Source organism: Strongylocentrotus purpuratus, unplaced genomic scaffold (assembly GCF_000002235.5).
Source record: "Strongylocentrotus purpuratus isolate Spur 01 unplaced genomic scaffold, Spur_5.0 spur5_contig_861, whole genome shotgun sequence".
Classification (NCBI taxonomy): Eukaryota; Metazoa; Echinodermata; class Echinoidea; order Camarodonta; family Strongylocentrotidae; genus Strongylocentrotus; species Strongylocentrotus purpuratus.
The window spans coordinates 4,530,820-4,553,019 of record NW_022145570.1 but is presented as its reverse complement, the minus strand read 5'-3'; the positions used below and the strand labels follow the sequence as shown (position 1 = coordinate 4,553,019).

The window sequence follows — 22,200 nt, the reverse complement described above, 5'->3', positions numbered from 1 at the left end:
TAAGTAGATCACGTTTCTTTTGTTTTCATTTGTTTTTCTTCGTGGAAACATTACCCCTAGGGGGAAATATAACTCCCTTCGGTGGTCCATTTAAAAAACACACACACACACACCTACAACCTACATGCTTATAACATGCGGACGGGGTTGGCTAACCGTTGGATGGGTGTCAATACACTCCCTATAATTAATTACCATGAGTATACTGTTCTGAAATCGTTTCTTTTTAATTCAATATTGCTCATTTGTAATATTTCCTGCGTAAAGTATTACTTTTCAAATGTAATTATGTTTTCCTTGGTTTTTATTTTTGTTTGTATATTTTTCAAACGTTTTTTCTCCTGTTACCGTTTGTTATTGTTTTTCGTTTGCTTGTATTATTATTATATATATAATTCGTATAGGCGGCTAGGCCTACATCATTTCTGCAAGCCCCCGAAAAAGAACCCTTCAGACAGCAATAAGAAATAAAAGAAATGAAATGAAATATCTAAAAGTGGATTGGAATAGCCCGTTTGAGTTGTCTTAAGTGTTCTTGTTCTTGAGTTGGTGAATATTTTGAGTGAAGTTTAATGAATGATTGCAAGTAACTACACTATTTTCTTTGTCGTTGTGTTGCACAGCGATGTGATCCTAGGCCCAAGGAGATACAAGCTAATATTTTAATAGCTCCTTGGTAGGCCTAATCCGAAGAAAATCCATTCACGCAGCGATCGTAATTTGACCCAACAAAAGGCATAGGCGCTCGCTCTCGCGTCTGTCGCGTGTCCGCCACGCGAGCTTCATGCATATTCAATAAGAAAGCGAGAGTGTTCTAGTTCTCAGTCGAGTCGTCCACGTACGTATATCGTGTATGTATACTATAGTACGGGAATTATTTTACATTAACCGAGTGAGGAACAAAGACTAATAACGTCTACGACAGCTGTGATATTCTTTAGTAGTGTAACCGCTGGCATATATGCGGGTACGTAGATATACATTTTGTATTTGCTTTAAAAATCGATTAGACGTGTACACGTTAATTACATGCTGGACATGTTTTAACATCGAGAAGACAAGCACTTGCAATTTCAGAGCAAACACAAATCTTGGAGTGGATCTTAAGGAGCATTTTGAGCAGTGAAGACCGGTGAGTTTATGATTTCTTGCATGCCTGGTGATGATGCGACGGTGATGCTGCAGTGAATAGATACCAGATGATGAGTCACACTCGACAGACTTTAATCATGTCGAATTCGTGACCCATGCATATGGCCTTGTCTTTCTAGGTTTAGACCCAGCTAAAGTTAAATCCTTTAATCACATTTGAATTAATTATAGAGCGCGTAGATATCAAGATGACGATAGATATATTATTCATAGAGGTAGGCTAGATAAATGTAGTTTAGGTCTCGATTTCAGGCTTCAACTTCAAGTATGAATGATGAAGACTTCCTCCGACCTCGCACAATTCACAACACTACGCCATGTCATGGCCTACTTTGTCCTGGTATTATGGATATTCATGTGTAGATTTAGGGTCTAGTTAATTGTCTAGCTTCTAATTTTAGATTAAACCAAGTCTACTAACATTTGAAGAACAAAAATGAAGACTCTACTCTCTAGATACCTGTAAACGGTAGGCTAATCCATTTTTTTTCTTTTACAGATCTAGATCTAGTATAGGCCTAGAGGTCTAGAGTAATACTAACAGTTCTATCATAAACATGAAAATGTTAGAGGTCTAACAATACATCTAGTCCCTTGATCTAGCTAGAATCTAATGTTTGATATAACCTAGATTTAGTTCAAATGAACTTTGAATAATAACTTGACATACATTTTGTTAACGGTCTTCGATTGTACACAGGTCTGTCAATGACAATGTCTACCCAAAAGAGTTCGACTCTCACCAATAGGCCTACAGCATGAGGGTGACGCCTACAGCCAGGTGCATCCTAGCTTCTTTTCAAGAATTTTCGAAAATTAGGAAAGATTTTTCAAATCTTATGGCGTCATTTTCAACACAAAAATGCTTTATTTCATTGGTTCATGCATGAACAGATGTGCATACACTAAAGTTGCAGTTTATTTTGGCCTAAATGTCAACCTGAGCAGTTGTACATAAATGTAAGCTTTCTTTTTCTCTTTTCTCTTTGCTAGCCTAAAATTACCCCCCCCCCCACATCTCCTTCCCCTTTACTTCAAAATAATTCGCCTTCTTCTTCCTTCATGCAAACGGATTACATTTATTACATTTACATAATTCTCCTAATTTTCGAAAAATCTTGTTACTTGTTCACATGTAGACCTAGACCCTTGCATACATGTAGCTCCACATCGTTATTTCACAGACAATATCTGAACATGATTGTTGATGTACCTGCCATTATCTTTGTTGATGGATTGCAAAGCCTTCCAGACACGGGAAACACTTCCTTCCCATCGGAAGGCCTTTAAATGCATTGTTTAACAATGCTTCCATTTTTACAAATCTGAGATCCCAGCCGTGGCCCTACTTGTTCTCAGTGTTTGTGATAATCATGGTGTAATATTGAAGCCCTAAAAAACAATTGCACTTCAGAATGATCATGAAGTGCCTGAAAAAATACCGGTTTTACCATACTCATTTCCCCCCATTAGACTGAACTGCTATAGAACCGTTGGGAAAACTGCTTTTGAAATTTCGAATTCCAATCTTAAATATCTTGATAATCAGACAGGCGATCGGCTTGTAACAGTCAAGGGATTCCTGACTGACTTATGATTGCAGCATTAGCTAAATCCAGGATTTGGTTTCAGAATCTGAGACAAAGATACCCAATACCACCAGGTTATCAAGTCTAGTAGTAGAATAAAATAAATTATATAAATGTAATTTCCTTTCTCATCACGTGTTCATTGTACTTGAAAAAAAAGTATAAAAGAATTATATTGAAAGAAGAGGGATATAGAGGAGGACAGAGGGAGTAATAGAGAGAGAGAGAGAGAGAGAGAGAGAGGGGGGGGGGGGGTGGTGGTGAAAGGGAGAGAGAATAAGGGGGGGGGGGTTTAAATCCATCCTCTATCAACGAATTGTAAAGGAAACGATCCTTTATATCGACTTTTTTCCTGATCAATAAAACGCCTTGTTTATAAATAGAACACCGCTCGCAGTACATGTTAAACATCATCAATTTACTTAAATGTATATTTTTCGAGTAGTTCATGAAATGAAGATACATATTACTGAGTAGAACTATCGAGAATCAACAACCGACCCACATTTTGGAATTCACTTGAACCTACAGTACTCTAAAAATGCTTCTATACATCGTCTACATTTAGACTTCACTTGAAACAATATCAAGTGAGTTAATGTTGTAAATGCTATTTGTATATTGATTTGAGTATTTTTTTGTGATATTCACATGACATGATGTAGCTTGTATAACCCGAAATGGTTTTCATTGATGTTGTAGTTCGTGATTTGTTTTCTCTTTCCCTTCCTTACTATTCTTCTCTCTTAGTATCCTCTCCAATTTGTTTCTACCTATCTATCTTTTTTTCTTACTATAATCTTAAAGATAAACTTTAGTACTGGTAAAAAAAAGAAAATTAATTCTCACAGAATCAAACAAAACTTACACTGAATGTTCAAGATTACAAATAAATGACATGTGCCAAACAATTTTGGAAGAAAATGTATACTGGCTGAGTAATGAGCATAGAAAGACAAGGAAATCAAGGTAGTACTAGCCCCGACATCATGTGTGTTGTCCCATATATAGCTTTCTGTGTTAGTTTACCAAGACTCGGTCAAATTTATTATGATTTTGATGACTCCAGAACCTTGCAGTGCACACCAATACTTACATGCTACATGATCAACTGTTTCTGATCCTTTCAACACCATTTCTTTCACAATGCAATCGCATTACCAGTACTAAAGTTTATCTTTAACTGGACCCCTTTTTAACTTTTTAATTGCACATCATCCTCATCTCGCTCCCTTCTTATTCTTTCTTTCGTCACACGTTCTTGTATATTTGTAAGTAAGTCTTTTTAGTTTCACAAGCTTCGCTTCTCTTATGGGTCCCCCACACCCTCTCTTCAGCAAGAAACAAACAAGACTATTTGTTTCTCTTTAATCATTAATGATACAGGCTATATTGTGTATAATCTGTGACATTTATACTTGTGTTTTCAATTGTATAATTGTTTTTCACTTATTGTGTTAAATTGTTTGAGTCGGTGGAAATAAATAAATAAAATTGAAACTGGAACTGTATACCTGGACTCAATTTTTTTCTGGTATCAAACCATTGGTAACGAAACAAATTTAAGTTTAGTTTTAACCAAAGGAGATGACTGAAGTATACCTTATCCCAATCTACACCATGAGCCCCCTCCTTTGTGCTGATAACTGATGCTCTTTAAAAGAAGTCACTGTGCACGTTGTTTCAGAGAAAATATGCAATGAAGATCAACGAGAGGCGTTAACAAACCACTGCTTTGCCTTTCGTTTTTCCCTCTATTATTATTATCATATTTATCACTAACCTATCCTGGGTTATTTGCCCCCCCCCCCTCTCTCTCTCCCTCTCCCTCAAACCGTTGGCATTTAAAAAACAGATACTCGAAGCATACAGTAAGCCCTTTACAACAATGAATATTCATGAAGGGGGAGGAATGAGGAACAGAAGGCCTGTTTATTGTCGGAGCAAGAGGTATTATTTGACCTCTAGGCATTGTTTTAAAAAGTGAAGCCCCCCCCCCCCTAACATAAGGAAATATCAGTTAAATGGTATATTTTTTTTTCTCACTCGCTTTGCTCACTCACGGATAGAATATATTACTTGTGGTCCTCAAAGGGCTAGAATGTGATGCCGAAACAGATAGCAACAGTGATTCATAATAAATATGAACATGTATATCATTCAATATCCTTCACCAAATAAAAAAAGCCCCGCCGCAAATATAATCATGTTACTAGTAATTGAAAATATTACCCAATTTACGTATGTTATAATGACATTACAATATTCATTTCTCATGCATAGAATAAATTTTAGTATAGATATTTTATGATTATATTGATCAGGAACGACAGGAGTTTGATAGACGGAGTTTGTTCACCTGGTATAAAAACAATCATCAACTGCAATTTGAATATAATCTTTTTCTGTCTGTAAATATTAGTCAAACGATAAAATTCTCATTTATGAACTTTACAGGGTTCAAGTCGCTACAATTCCGCCGTATTAATTTACTACTTCGCGTAGTTTGACATTATTTCGGTCATAATACATTTTGAAATGAAAACTGTATTGAAATTTTGTTGAAGGTATAACAAGAGAAGACCCCCCCCCCCCAAAAAAAAGGAGGGGATTGGAATGATATGGGAGTGAGATAGAGAGAGAGAGAGAGAGAGAGAGAGAGGGGTGGATGTAAGGGTGTGGAAAGGGTAGGAGGGAGGGAAAGAGAGACAGAGAGAGAAAGGAGAGACATAAGGGAGGGAGAGAGAAGGGAGAGCGAGAGAGAGAGAGAGAGAGAGAATGAGAGAGAGAGAGAGAGAGAGATGAGGGGGGGGGGGGGGAGGAGCTGAGAGAGCTGAGGCGATTTGCGTAAACAACCTTTGTCGGTTTATGGCCTGAAATCTTATCCAAGGTTTATCGTTGTCCTTTCTTTTCTTTTCTTCCTTTCTTCTGAAGACCACTCGTTATTTACATAGAAAGTAAATCCGATTTAGACGTTTGAAGGAAATCGGTGGAGCCACCTCACTATGATAGAAATTCCGCAACAGATTGCTATATCCCCATTCTTCCAATAAAAGACGAGCCTGGTAAAAGTAGTCTCCTTCTATTTAATCTTTTTTAATAGGCATATTAGACGGGATTTCTGTCTACAATGACTTAAGTTCCCTCAATCGACTGGTACGTTCAGGTCCGAAATGGTTTCTACTCTGTTCCTCCTGGCCCCTCCCCTCGCACCTCTATTCTTTATACTGCCTACACATCGGGTCCTCCCTCCGCTTCAAAAGTGACATAGCCTTGAAAAAAATATTAAAAAATAGAAAAAAAAAGGATATTATCAAACCCGGCTCGCTCGGCATTGAAGTAAAGGAGAGCTAGAGCACGAGTGACTAAAATCGGACGTCATTGCGTTTTTTCTCGATTATGGGCAAATATATTGAGTGAAATGGGGATGGGCGAGAGATAGTTACTACAGACAGAGATAGGAGAGAGAGAGAGAGAGAGAGAGAGAGAGGGGGAGAGAGGGAGAGAGAGAGAGAGAGAGAGAGAGAGTATGTGTGCGTCTGCATGTGTGTGTAGAGGAAGAGAGAGAAAGAGAAGAGGTGGTGTGTGATCGTGTGCGATTCATCGAGTCCACAAAATATATTGCAGTGACGTAGTCTAATTTGTCAGACTCTGTTAATAAAGCCATCTTCGTAACTATATAGACATGGCTATGCTAGTGCGGTATTTCATGGCAATATCAGTGTATGATAAAAACAAACAGTTTGTAAATGCAAACTAGCTGTTACCAGTCGTATAACCATGACGATATAATTTGCGCGCACCCTTATCAAAATTAATGTTTATTGCGACGACTTTATATTCGCTTTTGTTCGCAGGTTTTTAGCACATCCCTCGAACTCGATATTTGTTATTGACCTAAAAATTTATTGTACTGGTATAAATCACCCATGCACATCATTGTATTCATAATTTGTAACCGTGAGTCAGCATGCGTCCAAACATGGCCAACGTGTATTAATAGGCTTCAGCATTCATCATTCATTACTGGTAAGCGATACTTTCTTCCAATTCAATTCATTATAGTTATTTCATATCGTAACAACTTCGTATAGCATCATGTGTATTTGGAACTGTACACCTATTCAAAGGAACCTCATTCTTGTCGAGAACATAATCTAATTTCTACGCCGTTAACGATAGTTCGTTATTAAGGTGGTAGATCGCGAATGACGCCTTTCATGCCATGCGGCAGAATTTTACCCACCGAAGAGATTGAATCTATATGGTTTGATTTTGTGCTTTTATCTAAAGGTAGACGGTATTCCTGCAGTGCAGCCAACAACAAATTCCGTAGAACTTTGCAGGAATCATGAATATGTCATGTATGTCCTATCTGTGAAATTTAAACGTTAGCAGTGTCCTTCAAATAATGCAAGGAAACCTGTTTACTTTCTAGACATTATTGAGTGACTGACTGACTGAATTTTTTTTTCTCGGTAATAACATACAGTTGTACATAAAATGAGCTGTAGAGGGTACATGAGCATTTGTCCATTTCTTGTAATGGCCCAAATTAAACTGATTGAATCTTTGCGCAGCAAAAAACATATCACGACCATTCGGTACAAGGGTCTGAAAATCAGAATATTTACTAAAAGGATTGCAATCCCTAAAGTCGTTCGACAACTTACGGTCGTTATTTTCCTCAAAAAGACATTTTCAAGCCCTTCAGTTTCAAAGAAGATTTTAAATTAGTATTATCTTTCAATTACCACTGGATTTTTTAAACCTTCAATGTACCTTTAATGTGGTACTTCGTCGTATAGAAGCGAATTTTCCTAGCAGCACACTAGGCCTACTACCTTGTTTGCTACACACTATCATGATGATGAATGGCGGAGGTGACTGCAGCCTGTATGTATGAAAGTAGAACGGAAAAATCCCTCGATATTCGGGCAACAAGATCCCAGAATACAGGCCTATCTTTATATTTTGTTGACGAAATAACATTTCTTTGGCTCGATCACTTTGCTCCCTGGATACACTTTGAAACTGGGAGTTGATATTCGGGAAAGAGTCTTAAGTTTTGATTTTACTTTAAAAGATGGAAATGCTTATCGACATTTTGAATAGTCCGATGTCCCATATTTTCATACCTCAATAATTGTTAAAGCCCCACTGTATAGCTACTTGCGCCCTCTATACTTATAACCAACAATGCCTGAGCGGTACCCGTTGATCCCCCATGATGCCCCTTTTTAAATGTTTATCGAGAGCTGATATCTTGATGAGATAACCACCTCAGTGACCTTGCAGGGAGGTCAAATCGCTCCATGCCAAACTAGTGCAAAAGGGCATTAAATAGAGAATTGATTTAATTATTCTGATATAATTATGAAAGATAAGCTTGGATTAATTATTTATTTGAAAGTCTTAGCTGTAAAAGTGTCCGCTTTTCTGGCTGAGTGTACATATTTTAATGTACTAGTATTACCATAATTCACATGGTTATAAAATTAGAGAAGGCAATATAATTTTAGAAAAACATATTCTCGGACCTTTCACAGTGCTGTCATTGTATCCTTCATTGATCACACATAAAAGTTGCTGCAGCCATATTACAACAAAAAATGGCTATATACGTATTCATACACGAGTTTATTGCACGCCCTAGCGGCATTGTTCTTACTGATTTATAATTGCTTACAGGACATGCATGCTGTGATACGAGGATTGTTTCATCCTTAAATTTCATGTTCCGCAATATTATTTGATTGCACCAGCTGTGTAATTGCTCTTGGGCAAAGCAAATGAGGTCAATATCAGGCTTCCTCTTGACTACACATCGAGATTTGATACTGGTTTGTATCCAACAATGATCATTCCTCAGCTGAAAAACCATTGAATTTTGTTTCTATAGATTGAAATTAAATGATTTAAAACAACTGACAAAAACCAATAAGAAACAATAAACTAAACAAAAACAAAATAAAACCAAACAAAACAAACTATAAACAAAACAGAGATCCGAGGCTATACATTGATGTATAGGCGTACATTTTAAAAGTAGAAACAAATACCCAATTCCATAATAGATCTAGAGAGACAGAGAGACAGAGAGAGAGAGAGAGAGATAGAGATTGGGGGGGGGGGGGTGGGGCGAGGAACATTGTAGGGGTAACTTTGTTTGGAATCTCCATCCATCCAAATCTACATGAAACTCCTCCACTGTTGTTTTTTTAAGTCAATCATTTCGAATCGGTTGGAAAATAGACAAACACATGCAGTGAAAATAATGATCGTTGATCTCTTCCGTAGACAAAATTAAAATTCCAATGATTTTAATTCTATTTAAAACCATATACAAGGAAACGACAAATATAATAGTAATAGCACGAGAAAAGAGGAACTAACTAAAAACAGGAGTTGGAGTATTAGTTCCTCAGAGGCTGTTTTACAATAGAGAGGACAGCCTACTTTTGTTCAAAGCAGTATTCATGTTATGGGTAGAAACAGAACAAACTCTGTATCTTGTACACATGTACAAACAACAAGTCAGCTCAGACTCGGCTATGAAACTGTAGTAGTTTGATTTCAAGCATGATCGATTGCATTGATGTGTCACCTTATACTCTCTACCCACAGACAATACGGCTTCGTATTCAAACAAAGGGCGTGAGAATGCAGCAATATTATATTCTTTCCTGTATGGCTTGAAGCACTGAAACAAGTTTCATCGAAGTGTGTTTATGCCTTCATTTAGGCCTAGTTAAGGCCAGTTCACAGCAGGGGGTTCGAAGTGGGGGGGGGGGGGGGGGGGGGGGTACTCACATATTGAGACATACGGGGTGTGCCGCTCAAATTGGTCACTTTTTCACCAAAAATCTCTAAGCATGGGACCCATTTTTAACAAAAATGACCCTAAACATGGCTCCGTCTTTTCAAATATCAAATTTCAAATTGCGAACAATTGGGCTTTACTTCGAGAAAAATCACCCAAAAGGACCCTTAAAATGGGTAGGGATTTCGAGGCTTCAGCGGCGCACTTCAGTCCAGACAAAATCTGAACCCCCAGGGGGGGGGGGGGGGGGGGGTCTCAGTGCTGCGTACATTCGTGTAGAAGTGGGGAAAAAGATGTACATGTAGACTCATTTTCAAAATAATATTGACTTACTGAATTTGCTATGTTTGCACTCAAAGTCATGAGAAGCGGATTTCAAGTATGTTTTTTGTCTCAATAGTCAATACAACTGGACCCTGATCCTGTATTTCCTTGCTTTTTAATTGTCCAATGATTCTGTGAAATGCCCTTTGTGTTTTTTTTGTTAATCAAATCACTGTTTTGCAGATGGGGCATGTAGGTCACACTTGCTAAAACCTTGATATAATTTTTCTAGGACACCTACCCCCTGGATATCCACCCCGGGATCACCACCTCCAGTCAACTACCCCCGGACAACTACCCCGGACAACCACCCCTAGGCCAACTACCCCCTAGGACAACTACCCCCGGACAACTAAACCCCGGATAACTACCCACTACGACAACCATCGTCTAGGACAACTACCCCCGGACAACTATCCTATGGGGTAGTTGTCCGGGGGTAGTTGTTTAGGGTAGTTGTCCGAGGGGGTAGTTGTCCTGGGGAGTAGTAGTCCTAGAGGGTGGTTTGCCCTAGGGGTTAGTTGACTGGGGGGGGGGGGGAGGTTATCCGGGGTGGATGTCTGGGGGTAGGTGTCCGGATATGGATATTGATAACCTTTATTGAATTATCTTCATATCGGGTAAAATTGGGAAGGTATGTGTTCTTCGTGGATTATGCCCGCCCAAAATAATTCTAATTTTGTCAAACCGAATATATTTTCATATTTGTGGTACTGCTGTTGAGGAGCAGAATAAACAAGGTATTTCAGAGTCTGTAAACCGAGACTATCATTACCGGAATTTTATGAGTAAAAAAACGCCGGTACGTGGATCTGGAACACACATACATCATTGGAAGTCTGCTCGGGACATAAAGCGGACTGGCTGCATTGAAATCCTGTTCATGTTCGGGGAGCTGCTGGCCTGGAATTCCAATACTGGACTTGTGTATTAAATTGTCTAAATTCTGTTTGGGATCATATCTCTAAACTTGAAAATGGCGTCCCGTGGTGAGTAAATACTCAATACACTTATATATATATTAATGCATTTGTACATGTATGATGTAGGTGGGCGGCAGTGCAGGACTAGTGAAAGCAAACATTGCCAATGTAATAAAAGAATACTTTCAAGCAAAGTTCATTTATATGTACACGTGCTCACTGTTTGCACCAATTTGAGTGGGTGTATATAATGTAGATCTGTATGATATATGTAAATTTCTTGGTAAAGTTAATTTGCAAACATTATGTTTTTTCTCAGTTCATTATTTGCTTCCAAAAAATACATGATATTATAGCTTTGGAGAGAATAAAAGCCTAAAAGGGCGTGCCGCGGCTGAAGCACCTGAATATACATGTATATTGCGTAAACCATGGAGATTCGAATCTCCATCGCTGCGGTTCGTATATTCAGTTGCTCACTTTGTGAACTTTTAGTGGAATAATATCTGCTGGTCTGGTATTATGTGCTGAGGAAGTTGGTTAAAACTCATGTAGACCTCTAAGCTAAGGCTCTATACCCTATTTACAATACAATACATGCAAACCTTGCCTGTGATGTCTACGTTTGTTGTATATATGTATCAAAACATATACATAGATTTGAGTGTTGCGTACATGTATGTAAATTTCATCATAAATGCATTTTGGAGATAAGTTCTTTTTTCGCATGCCCTCTAATATACATCGAGTCTGGAGATTGAGCCTATTGACAAACAAATTGTTTGCATAATCATATTGAAAAATGTGCTGAGAAGGTATTTTCCACCCCGTCTTTCATTTTTTCAAAAAATTGTTACATTACACGAGGTTGCAATAAAAAGAGAGGTAACTACTCATACTAGTATATCTTTCTACTCTGTTTAGGCGGACGATTCAATTATGTCTATAGAAGACTTCAGAAGAACAATAAAGAGCTGCTTTATGCAACATAAACGTTCGTGGCTGGCATGCATCGTACGATGCATCTAGTCTAGAAAACGAACGTTTTTAAATCAATTGTCTGCATGCGTATAATTCCTTGGCGTGTGTAAGTCCCCACTTGTACTGTTAAATCTCATACAAGAAAAGACACACATCAAGTGAAAACGATGTACCTGTATTAATTTTTTTTATTGTATTCCAGTTTGGGGTTTATTTGTGAGCTCTGCGAGGCAAAGGGGTCTCTTTCATTTGTTCATGGGTTGGTTTTCGCAGTGTGTGGGTCTGTAAAAATTGTTTGTCACCGTCGACCAGAAGAATACAGAAATTAGAATGAAATGTGACACAAATGCCCACAGCGACCCCGCTTTTAGAAAATGCGAAGGGTATGACATATTGTTGATATGTATCACTTTATTGATATCGTTATTATTATTTAAATGGGGGTTTCCTTTTGTCTGTAATGAGATAGGTGTTTATTTTCAAAGACTAGCATACACTAGCCCACGAGTGACCAGTAGACGACCCTGGTAACACGCGATGAGCGCACAGCTGATCGACGCACAGATCAGCTGGGGCGGAGAAAGTGAGCTAGTCTTATACCTAGACATGGATGGCGAATAACACAAAATCACAATGTCAAGCAAGGTCACGGTAATAATGACCCATGCCCCACTAGTGGTACTATACAAAACATGATTCAACGTTAGTATTTTGTCTCCTAATCCGGATCAGACTCTCCCAGCAGCCGACATGCTATGTCATGCTTCCATAATTTAAACGACGTCCAATCGGATGAAAGTGGTAGTCTCGGATAGTTTCTGTTTTGATCCTAAAACCCCTGAAACATAAATGTATGTACCAGGAAATACTAATACTCGCAAAATAGTCATGTTGTAAATGAATTCATCTCATTCCGATAATGGAAAAATTTTGTCAAACTTTTGATTTCTAGGTTTCGTGTTGTTTCATGATCAATAATTATCTTTCTCAGAGGAAACGGTACTATGATGTCATGATGTTCTGTCCAAGAAATGTTTTAATTTTAATGTATTGGATTTGTATTCACCCTCCTCCCTTTCCTTTACGCTCTTTTCCCCTTATAAAAATATATATGATAAGCCGTCCCGGAATCTACAACTCAACGAGAAATGTAACGGTGATATCTATAAAAAAAAAAAAAAAAACCCTCAAGGATGAAATGTAAACAAGGTACTAAATATCCCCTGATTTCATTGACAGAAATAAATTTGAATCATAATCCACCTGTGTTTCTTTAATAAATTAATATATTTACCTTTTTCTGGAGGTCGAGGGGGAGGGGTGGAGGTATATTTATTCATGTTTTCGCTAAGAAGCCGGGGGCTGTAGTGTCAGATTTTGCATTCAAGTCAAGGGGTAAGAATTCTCCCTCATTTGACAGTAATTTGTTAGTCATTGAGAGCTGTGCAAACAACATTGGTCCTCAATCTCAAAGAAAGATAAGGATATCCCATAATAGCCGATTCTTAAATCCTAAGATAAACAGCGTTATCTCCAACCTTACACATATCGTCCACTGTAATGTATTCCGAAATAGTGTGATTGTTGTAGGACAACGGAATAAGGAAAAGTTCATGTTAAAGGGAAGATTGAAATCTACTATTAATTTCATAAGCGTTCTGATTATTTCATTCCCGTTTAGCAGAATAGTATTACTGTCACTGTCAGTTTGTCACATGCAAAGGAATGCTCGTGAAATGCTCTTAATTAATTCATCATCGTGTTTGGGAATCCATTCTTTTCTGATTATAAACGTTCAATATGTTTGTGCAGTCCCATGTTAATTTATACATGTTTGTTTTTATGTTGTTAGTAATTTTCAGCACGATTGAGCCAATTTGTTATTATTTTGATGGTTAAGAATAAACATACACATGATTGTATTGGCTGCATATTATCAGCCACTCAGCATGTAACTTCTAACCGTTTCCATCGAGTACCGAAGTGCTAATTTCACATTTGCTCGTCGTCTCGGTTTAATACGGGTTCCAAACAACAGAGCCTGCGCATGAGGTTCACCGCGACATCATTCAAGCAGTAGGATACTGTATCAGGTCAATTTTTTGGCACTGATGACTACCCAGCAATAGACCAGTTCACGGTTAGCACATTACTGCAATGACCCCGAATATCCACAGATCTTTAAAACATGAAGAGGTCCCACTTTGTACATATTTAAATAATCACTCCTATAGCGATGGAGGTGCTACATCAATAGCCTTTGTTCCCCTTTTTTCAAAGAATACTTCCACCTGTGTATCATGGAGTGCATAAATGAATAATGATTACATAACTTTCATGAGCACGTATACAGTATTTCGTCTCCGTGTATTTCAAAATTTGTTCTGCAATGACCTTTATCTGCTCATGCTCAGACTGCAACCGTGAACTGGCTTATTGTTTTGCACAAAATTGTTTGGAACCAGCATCCTTGACAACTTGGCTATGACGTCACACTTCGATACTCTAAATACAAGACATTTTTTTAGACGCACACAAAAAGTATTATCTGGTCGGCAAATTTATACTGCGTTGACAAGACAGTGTATACTTCCTGCTTGCCCGGGTACTTTACAGCTATCTTATTCATTAAAATGCATAAAGACAGGAAGGGACGATGTTATCACTTTATTATGAAAGTGGATATAAGGAGATAGTCATATTTCTCTTGCACTCAGTTTCCTTTTCAAAACAGAAAACAGTGCACCATAATGTATATACACTTGGAGGTGATGTAAATTTATGTTTACTACTGGATATGGCCCCGGATCGTATGTACCTTGTTTCATTTTGTGTAGGAGGGGGGGGGGGGGGGTCGCTACAGGCTTTCTAATTCCATTGTATATTAAATTTATGTATACATTTTTAAACTCCAGTTTTCATAAGCAGAGCTTTATTTCATCGGTGCATGAATTGTATACAAGGATAGAATGGTTGCCCTTATTCAGATACCTGTAGACTGTAGTCTTCTTTATTAACGTCCCTGGTTCTTGAGCTTTATTTGCATTTGAGCTCAACAAGCTCACATTTCGTTGTCAAAATTAGCATGCGGAAAAAGAAGTGATAGAATGTGCTGACTCAAGTGTATTTTGTCATTTCGTATTTTGTAATATCTCATTTTTTTGTAGGGCAAGAAAATCAAGTTTATTCCTCAGTCTGACTTTATCTCAGACTTTGTGGGGATCAAAATTAAAAATTCTTTAATACCAATATCTCCGTTCAAGACTTATCCATGGTTGGCGTAGGGAAAAAGGTGGGTGGACGGTGCGCCTCCACTGGTGTCCCCACTGGTGCCCCCGAAAAATGTGTTGAACTTAAATACCGTCGATTTTCCCTTCGAAAGAGTCCCAAGTTATCTCTTTAAAAGGATGGTAATGGAGGGATTAGTGATGTCGAAATATTATATATTTGATTTATATCTAGAATTGAGCAATGGATAGAATAGAATATACTGCAATAAGCTCAGAAGCAGCTAAAGCTACGGAACGGGGAAAAGAGAGCTGAAACCGAGAGAGAGAGAGAGAGAGAGAGAGAGAGAGAGAGAGAGGGGGGGGGGGGAGGGGGGGAGGGGGGGGGGGGGACTAGTGAGCAAGTAAGGGATCGAGAGACAGACAGGCAGAAGAGAGAGGTATAGAAAGAAAGAGAGAGGCCTGAAGAACATAATCTACAGGTTCAAGCTCAGGGTTAACGTGTTGATGTGTGGTAATGACATTGGATCATTGTAAGGTCATACTGAGGTCAATCTAATGAGGTTCCAAGGCAGCGATCAGAACGTGTGATCTCTTCATCTCGATCTACTTTCAACAAACTGCAAGTTTCTCTTTCATAAAAATAAAGCTTATAAAAGGTTCTTTCTCCTGAATTGAGGTTTACAGGCCCCAGGCCCCAGGTTCTTTTTCCTACGCACGTGACAGCAGGTATACAAGAGTTATTAAAGAGAAATTTGAGTTCTGGGGAGAGGTGAAAAATAAATTGTGAGCGTTATCATTGTGTGGAAGAACATCAGAGGAAAAAAATGTTCTCTTAAAGCATGGATCTTCAAATGCTTTTATATTCTGAATATGAGAAGTAACAACTTAAAAATGAGGCCCGACTTTTACGCCACATAATATTTATGTAGTTCTACATGTATTATATACATCACTCTGTGTACAGTGCTTGTTACTTTACCAAGACTGGGCCAAATTTCTTATCTTTTTGATGATTCCAGAACCTTGCAGGACACACCAATACTTATGTGCTACATGATCAACTTTTTCTGATCGATTCCACACCGTTTCTTTCACTTGAATGCAATCGCATGACCAGAACTCAACTTTATCTTTACGGACAACTTATTAAATGGATTATAATCTCATGTATTACATATTGTGAAAGAAACTGGCTAGAAAATATTTGAAAAACTAAATATATAGCACCTACAGTAAGAATAAGTTTATACCATGGGATTTGGGAATGGTTAAAATAAAAAGAGTTTACCTCTCCATTGCTGAACGAAAATCGCATGCACTGCACCGACTCAGAGATAGGTGTAACATCGGAGATACAGTCATGTGACATGAAAGTTTGAATCAAACTTTATAGTTTCTTCTTGTCATATTTATTAAAACCATGAGCAGTAGGGTATGAGATGCAAGTCTTTTGAACCGAGGGAACGTTGCCTTATTTATTTGTATCTTTATCAGAAGTCAACCTTCAAATTCTTTACATTGAAATTGAGCTACTGACCTACACTTGTATGTGCTGAAAGTTCGTTACACCCGAACGCCCCCTTTTAGCCTATTTACATTAGGTCGTCAGAGGATTTTGAATGAATCTTATCAAGGACATTGTCCTCCCTGATCCATGGAATTAATTAATGTTAGATATGATCCCTCGATTAATGACTTCGTAAATTCAATTATGGCATGCCATGTGGAGACGGAAACCGTTCTTCTACATGATTTTCTTGCTTGAGTCGTTTTGTATGTTTCGTTTCAAGAATCAATGCAATATTTATTGATGTAGGCTTACGTGTATCCCTCCCCCCTTGCATTTCACATCTACAGCCCACGTGAACAAAGTTTCGACATGATTTTGTGTTAATATTATAGATAGAGGTAGCGAAAATTCATGAGAGCCAGAAAGTTGAGAGGCAGAGAAAGAGAAAAAAAAAAAAAGAGAGAGAGAGAGAGAGAGAAATAGAAATAGAGAGAGAAATAGAGAGAGAGAGAGAGAGAGAGAGAGATAAATAATGAACCAGACTTTGAATTGCTTGCATACAATCATATTTGCTTTTCACTTATACCGCTACTCCAAAGTGAGCAACCTTCACCTTTTATTACCCTCAGCGAATTGTGAAATTAATGTTGGTTTGAAAGCCATTGAAAACCAGTTAAGTTGCCTCAGCAATGGGAGTTATAAGTGTTGTTAATGTTCATTAGTACATGGATGCCTGTTTTCAGGTACATGATAGCCTGAATTCAGGCCCTGGCGAGTTATTTTCATGCCATAGTTTAGGCTTTTTTGTGTACAAACTAGCTCATTCTAGGTGATTTTCAGGCCTTCTGATTAATTCTAACTGGCATCCCTGATTAGTCTTGCAGCAAAGTCCTGCATGACGAAAAAAAAGAAGACAACAAATCTGAATACTACAAGGAGTCATATACGAATGATATATTGAATTCATGTCCAACGATTGCATTGAAGGATTATGATAGCCGTATGGGCAGATTTTACAAGAAATGTTGGTTTATTCGAAGTTGACTACTCGCTTATACCAAAGACCTCTTTGATAATACCATGTCCCATACACATTCGGAATCACTCGCTCCTAGCTAATACAATATATTGTCTCCAAAGTGGAAATAAAGATGATCTGAATTGCCACTTATTTTGATTTTTGCAACAACATACAATTGATTTCGCTTTCGTATACTCTATACTAATAGTTTGCAGACACAGACCCTTGCAAGTCGTTATGCGTATAGATGTCTGCATTATAAGACTACAACATGCTCTGTACTTAAGCCGCTCCTAACAAACTGATAGATCTAGTCTATGCTCAAGGCTTTAGGAAAAGTGTGACAAATTAATGTCTGTGTTTGCAGACTATACTGTATAACACGCATTTGTCCTTATCCAATGAGATACTGTTTGAGATGGGGGTGATTTATCGACTAAAATTGATTTCGATTTAAAAAATCTATTTTAAGGCTTCATGATCGAACACCCCCCTGGAGTAACAACGATTTCTTTTGTGACCAGATAGCAAGATAACACTTCTTGCTATTTCTCACCCGAGTCTGTGAATGGAAAGACCAGCGGGCTACATCATTTTACCCGGTCAGATATGCTTTCAATTCACATTTCGGTTAATTTCTTTTTATTTCTGTTAATAATAGTGTTGTTTCTTTCGTTCTTCTCCCCTTGTAGGTATCACCATGACGGAGCCGACTTCTTACTCGCGGCCCAACACCCGGTCTCATTCAAAACGCATGTCGGAAGAGCCTATGAAGCGCACTACCAACGGAACGTCGGCTGTTGACCGGAAGGCTGGACAATGGGGGCGTGCATGGTAATTACTTCGTTAATTAGGGAATCAGTTAGATGTATGCTAATGTGGCCATGTAATAACAAGCCAGTTCATAGTTGTAGTCTGAGCAAGAGCAGATAAAGTTTATTGCAGACCAAATTGTGAAATACACAAAGACAAAATACGTGCTCATGAAAGTTATGTAATCATTATTCATTTATGCACAAGCAGAGCACTTTATGATACACAGGTGGTAGTATTCTTTAAAAAGGGGAAGCACAGGCTATTTATGTAGCACTTCCATTACTGCAGGAGTGATTATTTCAAAATGTACAAATGGGGACCTATTCATGTTTTGAAGATCTGTTGATACTCGGGGTCATTTGGGATATATGCTAACCGTGAACTGGTCTATTCAAACAGAGTATGAAAATGGGAATTTAATGGCATCTAAACGTTGATATCATGAGCTCATGTTGTACATGTAGTAAGAATGAGAATGTGAGAAAGAAAACCAGAAACTGATGGATATAGGCTCGTGCCCCGGGCCGCACTTGAAGGGGCGCACACAAAACCTCGAAAGAGAACAAAACATAGGATAAAGAGGATGATGGATACAAGAACACGAAGAACAAAAGGATAACTAAAACATACAGAATGGAATCGAATTGTGGGTCTGTACTAATTTTTATCAGGTTGCGATTGATTGAATCTCAGGGACATATCGAAGATGGCTACATCACCTATTGCCTAATACCTCAGTCACACTAACGTTACCAACGTCAGACAAACAATAAACCGAACAAACTATTACTTACCCCGAATGAGCAAACCTTTGTCGTTTTTGTCTCGCCTGCATAGCAAAAGCGAGACATAGGCGCTGCTTTTTCGGTGACGGCGGCGGCGGCGAAAAAACATTTTATTGGATTTATAATAACAGTTGGTACCACCTTCATTCCCTTCCTACCACCCCTCCCCTACCCCTCCCTTGTCCCCACCATCGCTACCCCTACTCACTTACTCACCCACCAACAGGGAGGTTGATGTGTTCACCACGGTGGGGGTACTCGCCCTCCTCACCCTCATCCCCTTGGTAGTATTCTACGTCCACGTCGCTTGTACCCACTACCAATGCTCTCTCATCACCCCTCCCCTGGAGATGCAGAAGGGCGCCCTTACCCTCACCATGCTTTGGGATCAGATGCCGTCCATCACGTGGGATGGCGTTACCATAACAGCCATCTGGATGACCTTTCAGGTAAGATTCTATCATCATATCAATTATTAGTTATCCCATTACAGTTCAGATTATTATGGTCAAAATAAAAATGATATTATTCCACTTTTATATAGCCCTTAATACATCAACAATGTCTTTAAGCGCTTTACATATATTACCCCGGTCATCGGATTCAGGCTTGCCCGCTAACAATGTATGCACATTCTCCACCCCCTGGGGAGCATTCCAGGTTTATGTTTCACGTCGCGTTATTTTAATGATTTCTTATAAACGTCACAAACCGTACAATGTTCTGTTTTGTAAATTGGCTCAATTTTGTGTGTGATTTTCGCTCTTTCTGCTCATGTATACTATGTAAATCCTAGCCTAATAGATAGGTCACTAAAAGTAGTATTAGTTACGTAAAGGGTTAATGTTAGAAACATAACTGCTATGGGTAATCCCCTTCCATGCCAGGGCCGGCACCACCCCTGAATATCAATGTTCTGATTTAAGCCAAAGTTTGCGATGAAACGAAGGTTGAAACTCAAACTGTGAATCCTCAAAATTCATTCAAGTTTAATAACTGTACAAATATTGTGTGGCCGAGGTTGCACTCACCAATGACCATGGGCAGAAGAAGATTGGTCACATGCCATGTGCCATTTCATACGGACTTTATTTAAAAACAAAAGAAGATCAACAACATAATGGTTAGGGTTGCAATAGGGTTTTGGGTCAAACGATAAGTTCACGTTTAGGGTTAGGGCTGGTGTTTGATGCAGGGTTGAAATTTCAAGTAATTTTTTTTTCGCCGTGACTTGAACGTGGATCATTTGTCGTACATTCCTGGAGGCTGCACGTCGAGGCTAGCATCATTACTGAAACCACTTTAAAATAATTGATTGGAATGTTCCTTCTCAATTGCACACGTAGAAACATAAACATCTAAACTGAACTGACATAATGTCATGTGTGTAAATTGAGTTCATTGTAATAAGGAGCACGACCACTCGTTATGACTATGCCAACATTATCTATTTCCTGGTTGTTCTTTCGCACGCAAGAAACTACTTTCTCCATATGTATATTGATTAGATTATTGTTGAAAAGAAATCAAGAGCCATTTTCTTCACGATTCCTTGATTTTTAAATCACAATAATTGATTCGCTGTACGCTGTGTATACTGACATTTATTCCATTATTAAATGGTATGACGTAATAGCCATACAAATATCCATCGTCAATAATGGCTGAATGATGTTTATTGATAAAGATTTATTGAAACAAAAATGATACTAACGATAAAACGATTAAAAAGAAAAAGTATTCAACATTTAAAACTTGTCAGCCATGAAACTGCTGTCAACCATGGCCCATGGGCATGTAGTTTCATTAACGGCTAGACGAGATGACAAATATACACGTGAAATCAGATCATGCTGGATGTGAATATAACGGATTGTCAATCGATGTTTACTCTTCGTATCAGCCACTTGACTATAGCTTGTTATGATCAGCGACCCTTCAAGGAATGATATCGGCATTCTCCTTAAAGACGTCCATCTTGTTGATCGTGAGCAAATATTAGACTCATTGTTGCTGGCGCATTCAAGGCGTATACAGCGTAAGATAAAGTCGGTCAAACCTGGACTCGTCCATTTTTAGGCTTAGAAAATATGAAACATCTTGGAAAAAGTATGTCTCCGGTTTTAGGAGGGAAACCCGGATGAAATATTTCTTCAGGATGTTTCAGGGGCTGCGGGGCATGCATGTCCCAAAACCCCCTATGTATGGTTGACGTAGCCATAAAACTTCAAGCCAATTATTATTATTATTATTTATTCGACCATTCATATAAAAAGCAGCATGGCAAGAGACAAGTACATAATAAGAATGAACAAACACATGCAAAGAGATAAGGGAGCAGCAAGTGGGTCAGGGTTGCTCAGGAGGTAACGCAGTCCTGACGTAGGGATGCGTCATTGACTAGCGCGGGTCTTGCAGGTGGCATTTGAGAGAGACATTAACAATAATAAAATATAGATGTAACGTCCCCGAGAGCCTATAAAACAACTATTCCTGGAATGTTAATGATGATGATGATGAGGATGATAATAATCATGATAATACTAGTAATACTACGTCTACTACTACTAACAAATAATGATAATGATGATATTAATGATAAAACTGATAATAATAATAACGAATATATTAATAATAATCATCAAAATAATACTCAAAATATTCATCATGGCAAACAAATTTCAGATTGGATTTATCTTATTTGCATTGACGTTTGTAATTAGTTCAATGAACTGATTACAAACGTCAATGCAAAAAAGATAAATCTAATCTGATCAAAAGTTCGCTCCTTTTCTGAATAACACTGTATGCAACCAGGGATATGTGAGTTTAACTCACATATCCCTGATGCAACCAAACTTTTCAAAAACACGTAGCCTCGTTTCCACGCAAGTTGCTTGTTTTCTTATTTCACTCAGTCGTCATTATGTGTACCTCAGAGAGAGAGAGAGAGAGAGAGAGAGAGAGAAACGGGGGGGGGGGGGGGGAGAACAGGGAGGAAATTGAATGAGATCAGGGAGGCTTTTGTTAAAAACATGGTGAACGA

The 22,200-nt window shown here is 38.3% G+C and overlaps 1 protein-coding gene across 3 annotated transcripts in view; it reads left to right on the top strand.

Annotated features, from left to right (window-relative positions):
• The first annotated feature begins 955 nt into the window (after positions 1 to 955).
• Positions 956 to 22,200, top strand: part of LOC576295 (7-dehydrocholesterol reductase) — a 29,344-nt gene continuing 8,099 nt past the window's right edge. Inside the window, exons 1-3 of one of the 3 annotated variants that reach the window (XM_030999608.1) lie at positions 956 to 1,132; positions 18,246 to 18,387; positions 19,381 to 19,603. In XM_030999608.1, the coding sequence (XP_030855468.1) occupies positions 18,254 to 18,387; positions 19,381 to 19,603 (357 nt within the window). In that variant the 5' untranslated portion in view covers positions 956 to 1,132; positions 18,246 to 18,253. Of the gene's footprint in view, positions 1,133 to 6,705; positions 6,771 to 10,780; positions 10,878 to 18,245; positions 18,388 to 19,380; positions 19,604 to 22,200 lie in introns of those variants that run through there. The other 2 variants (XM_011676043.2, XM_776617.5) reach the window with 2 other exon arrangements.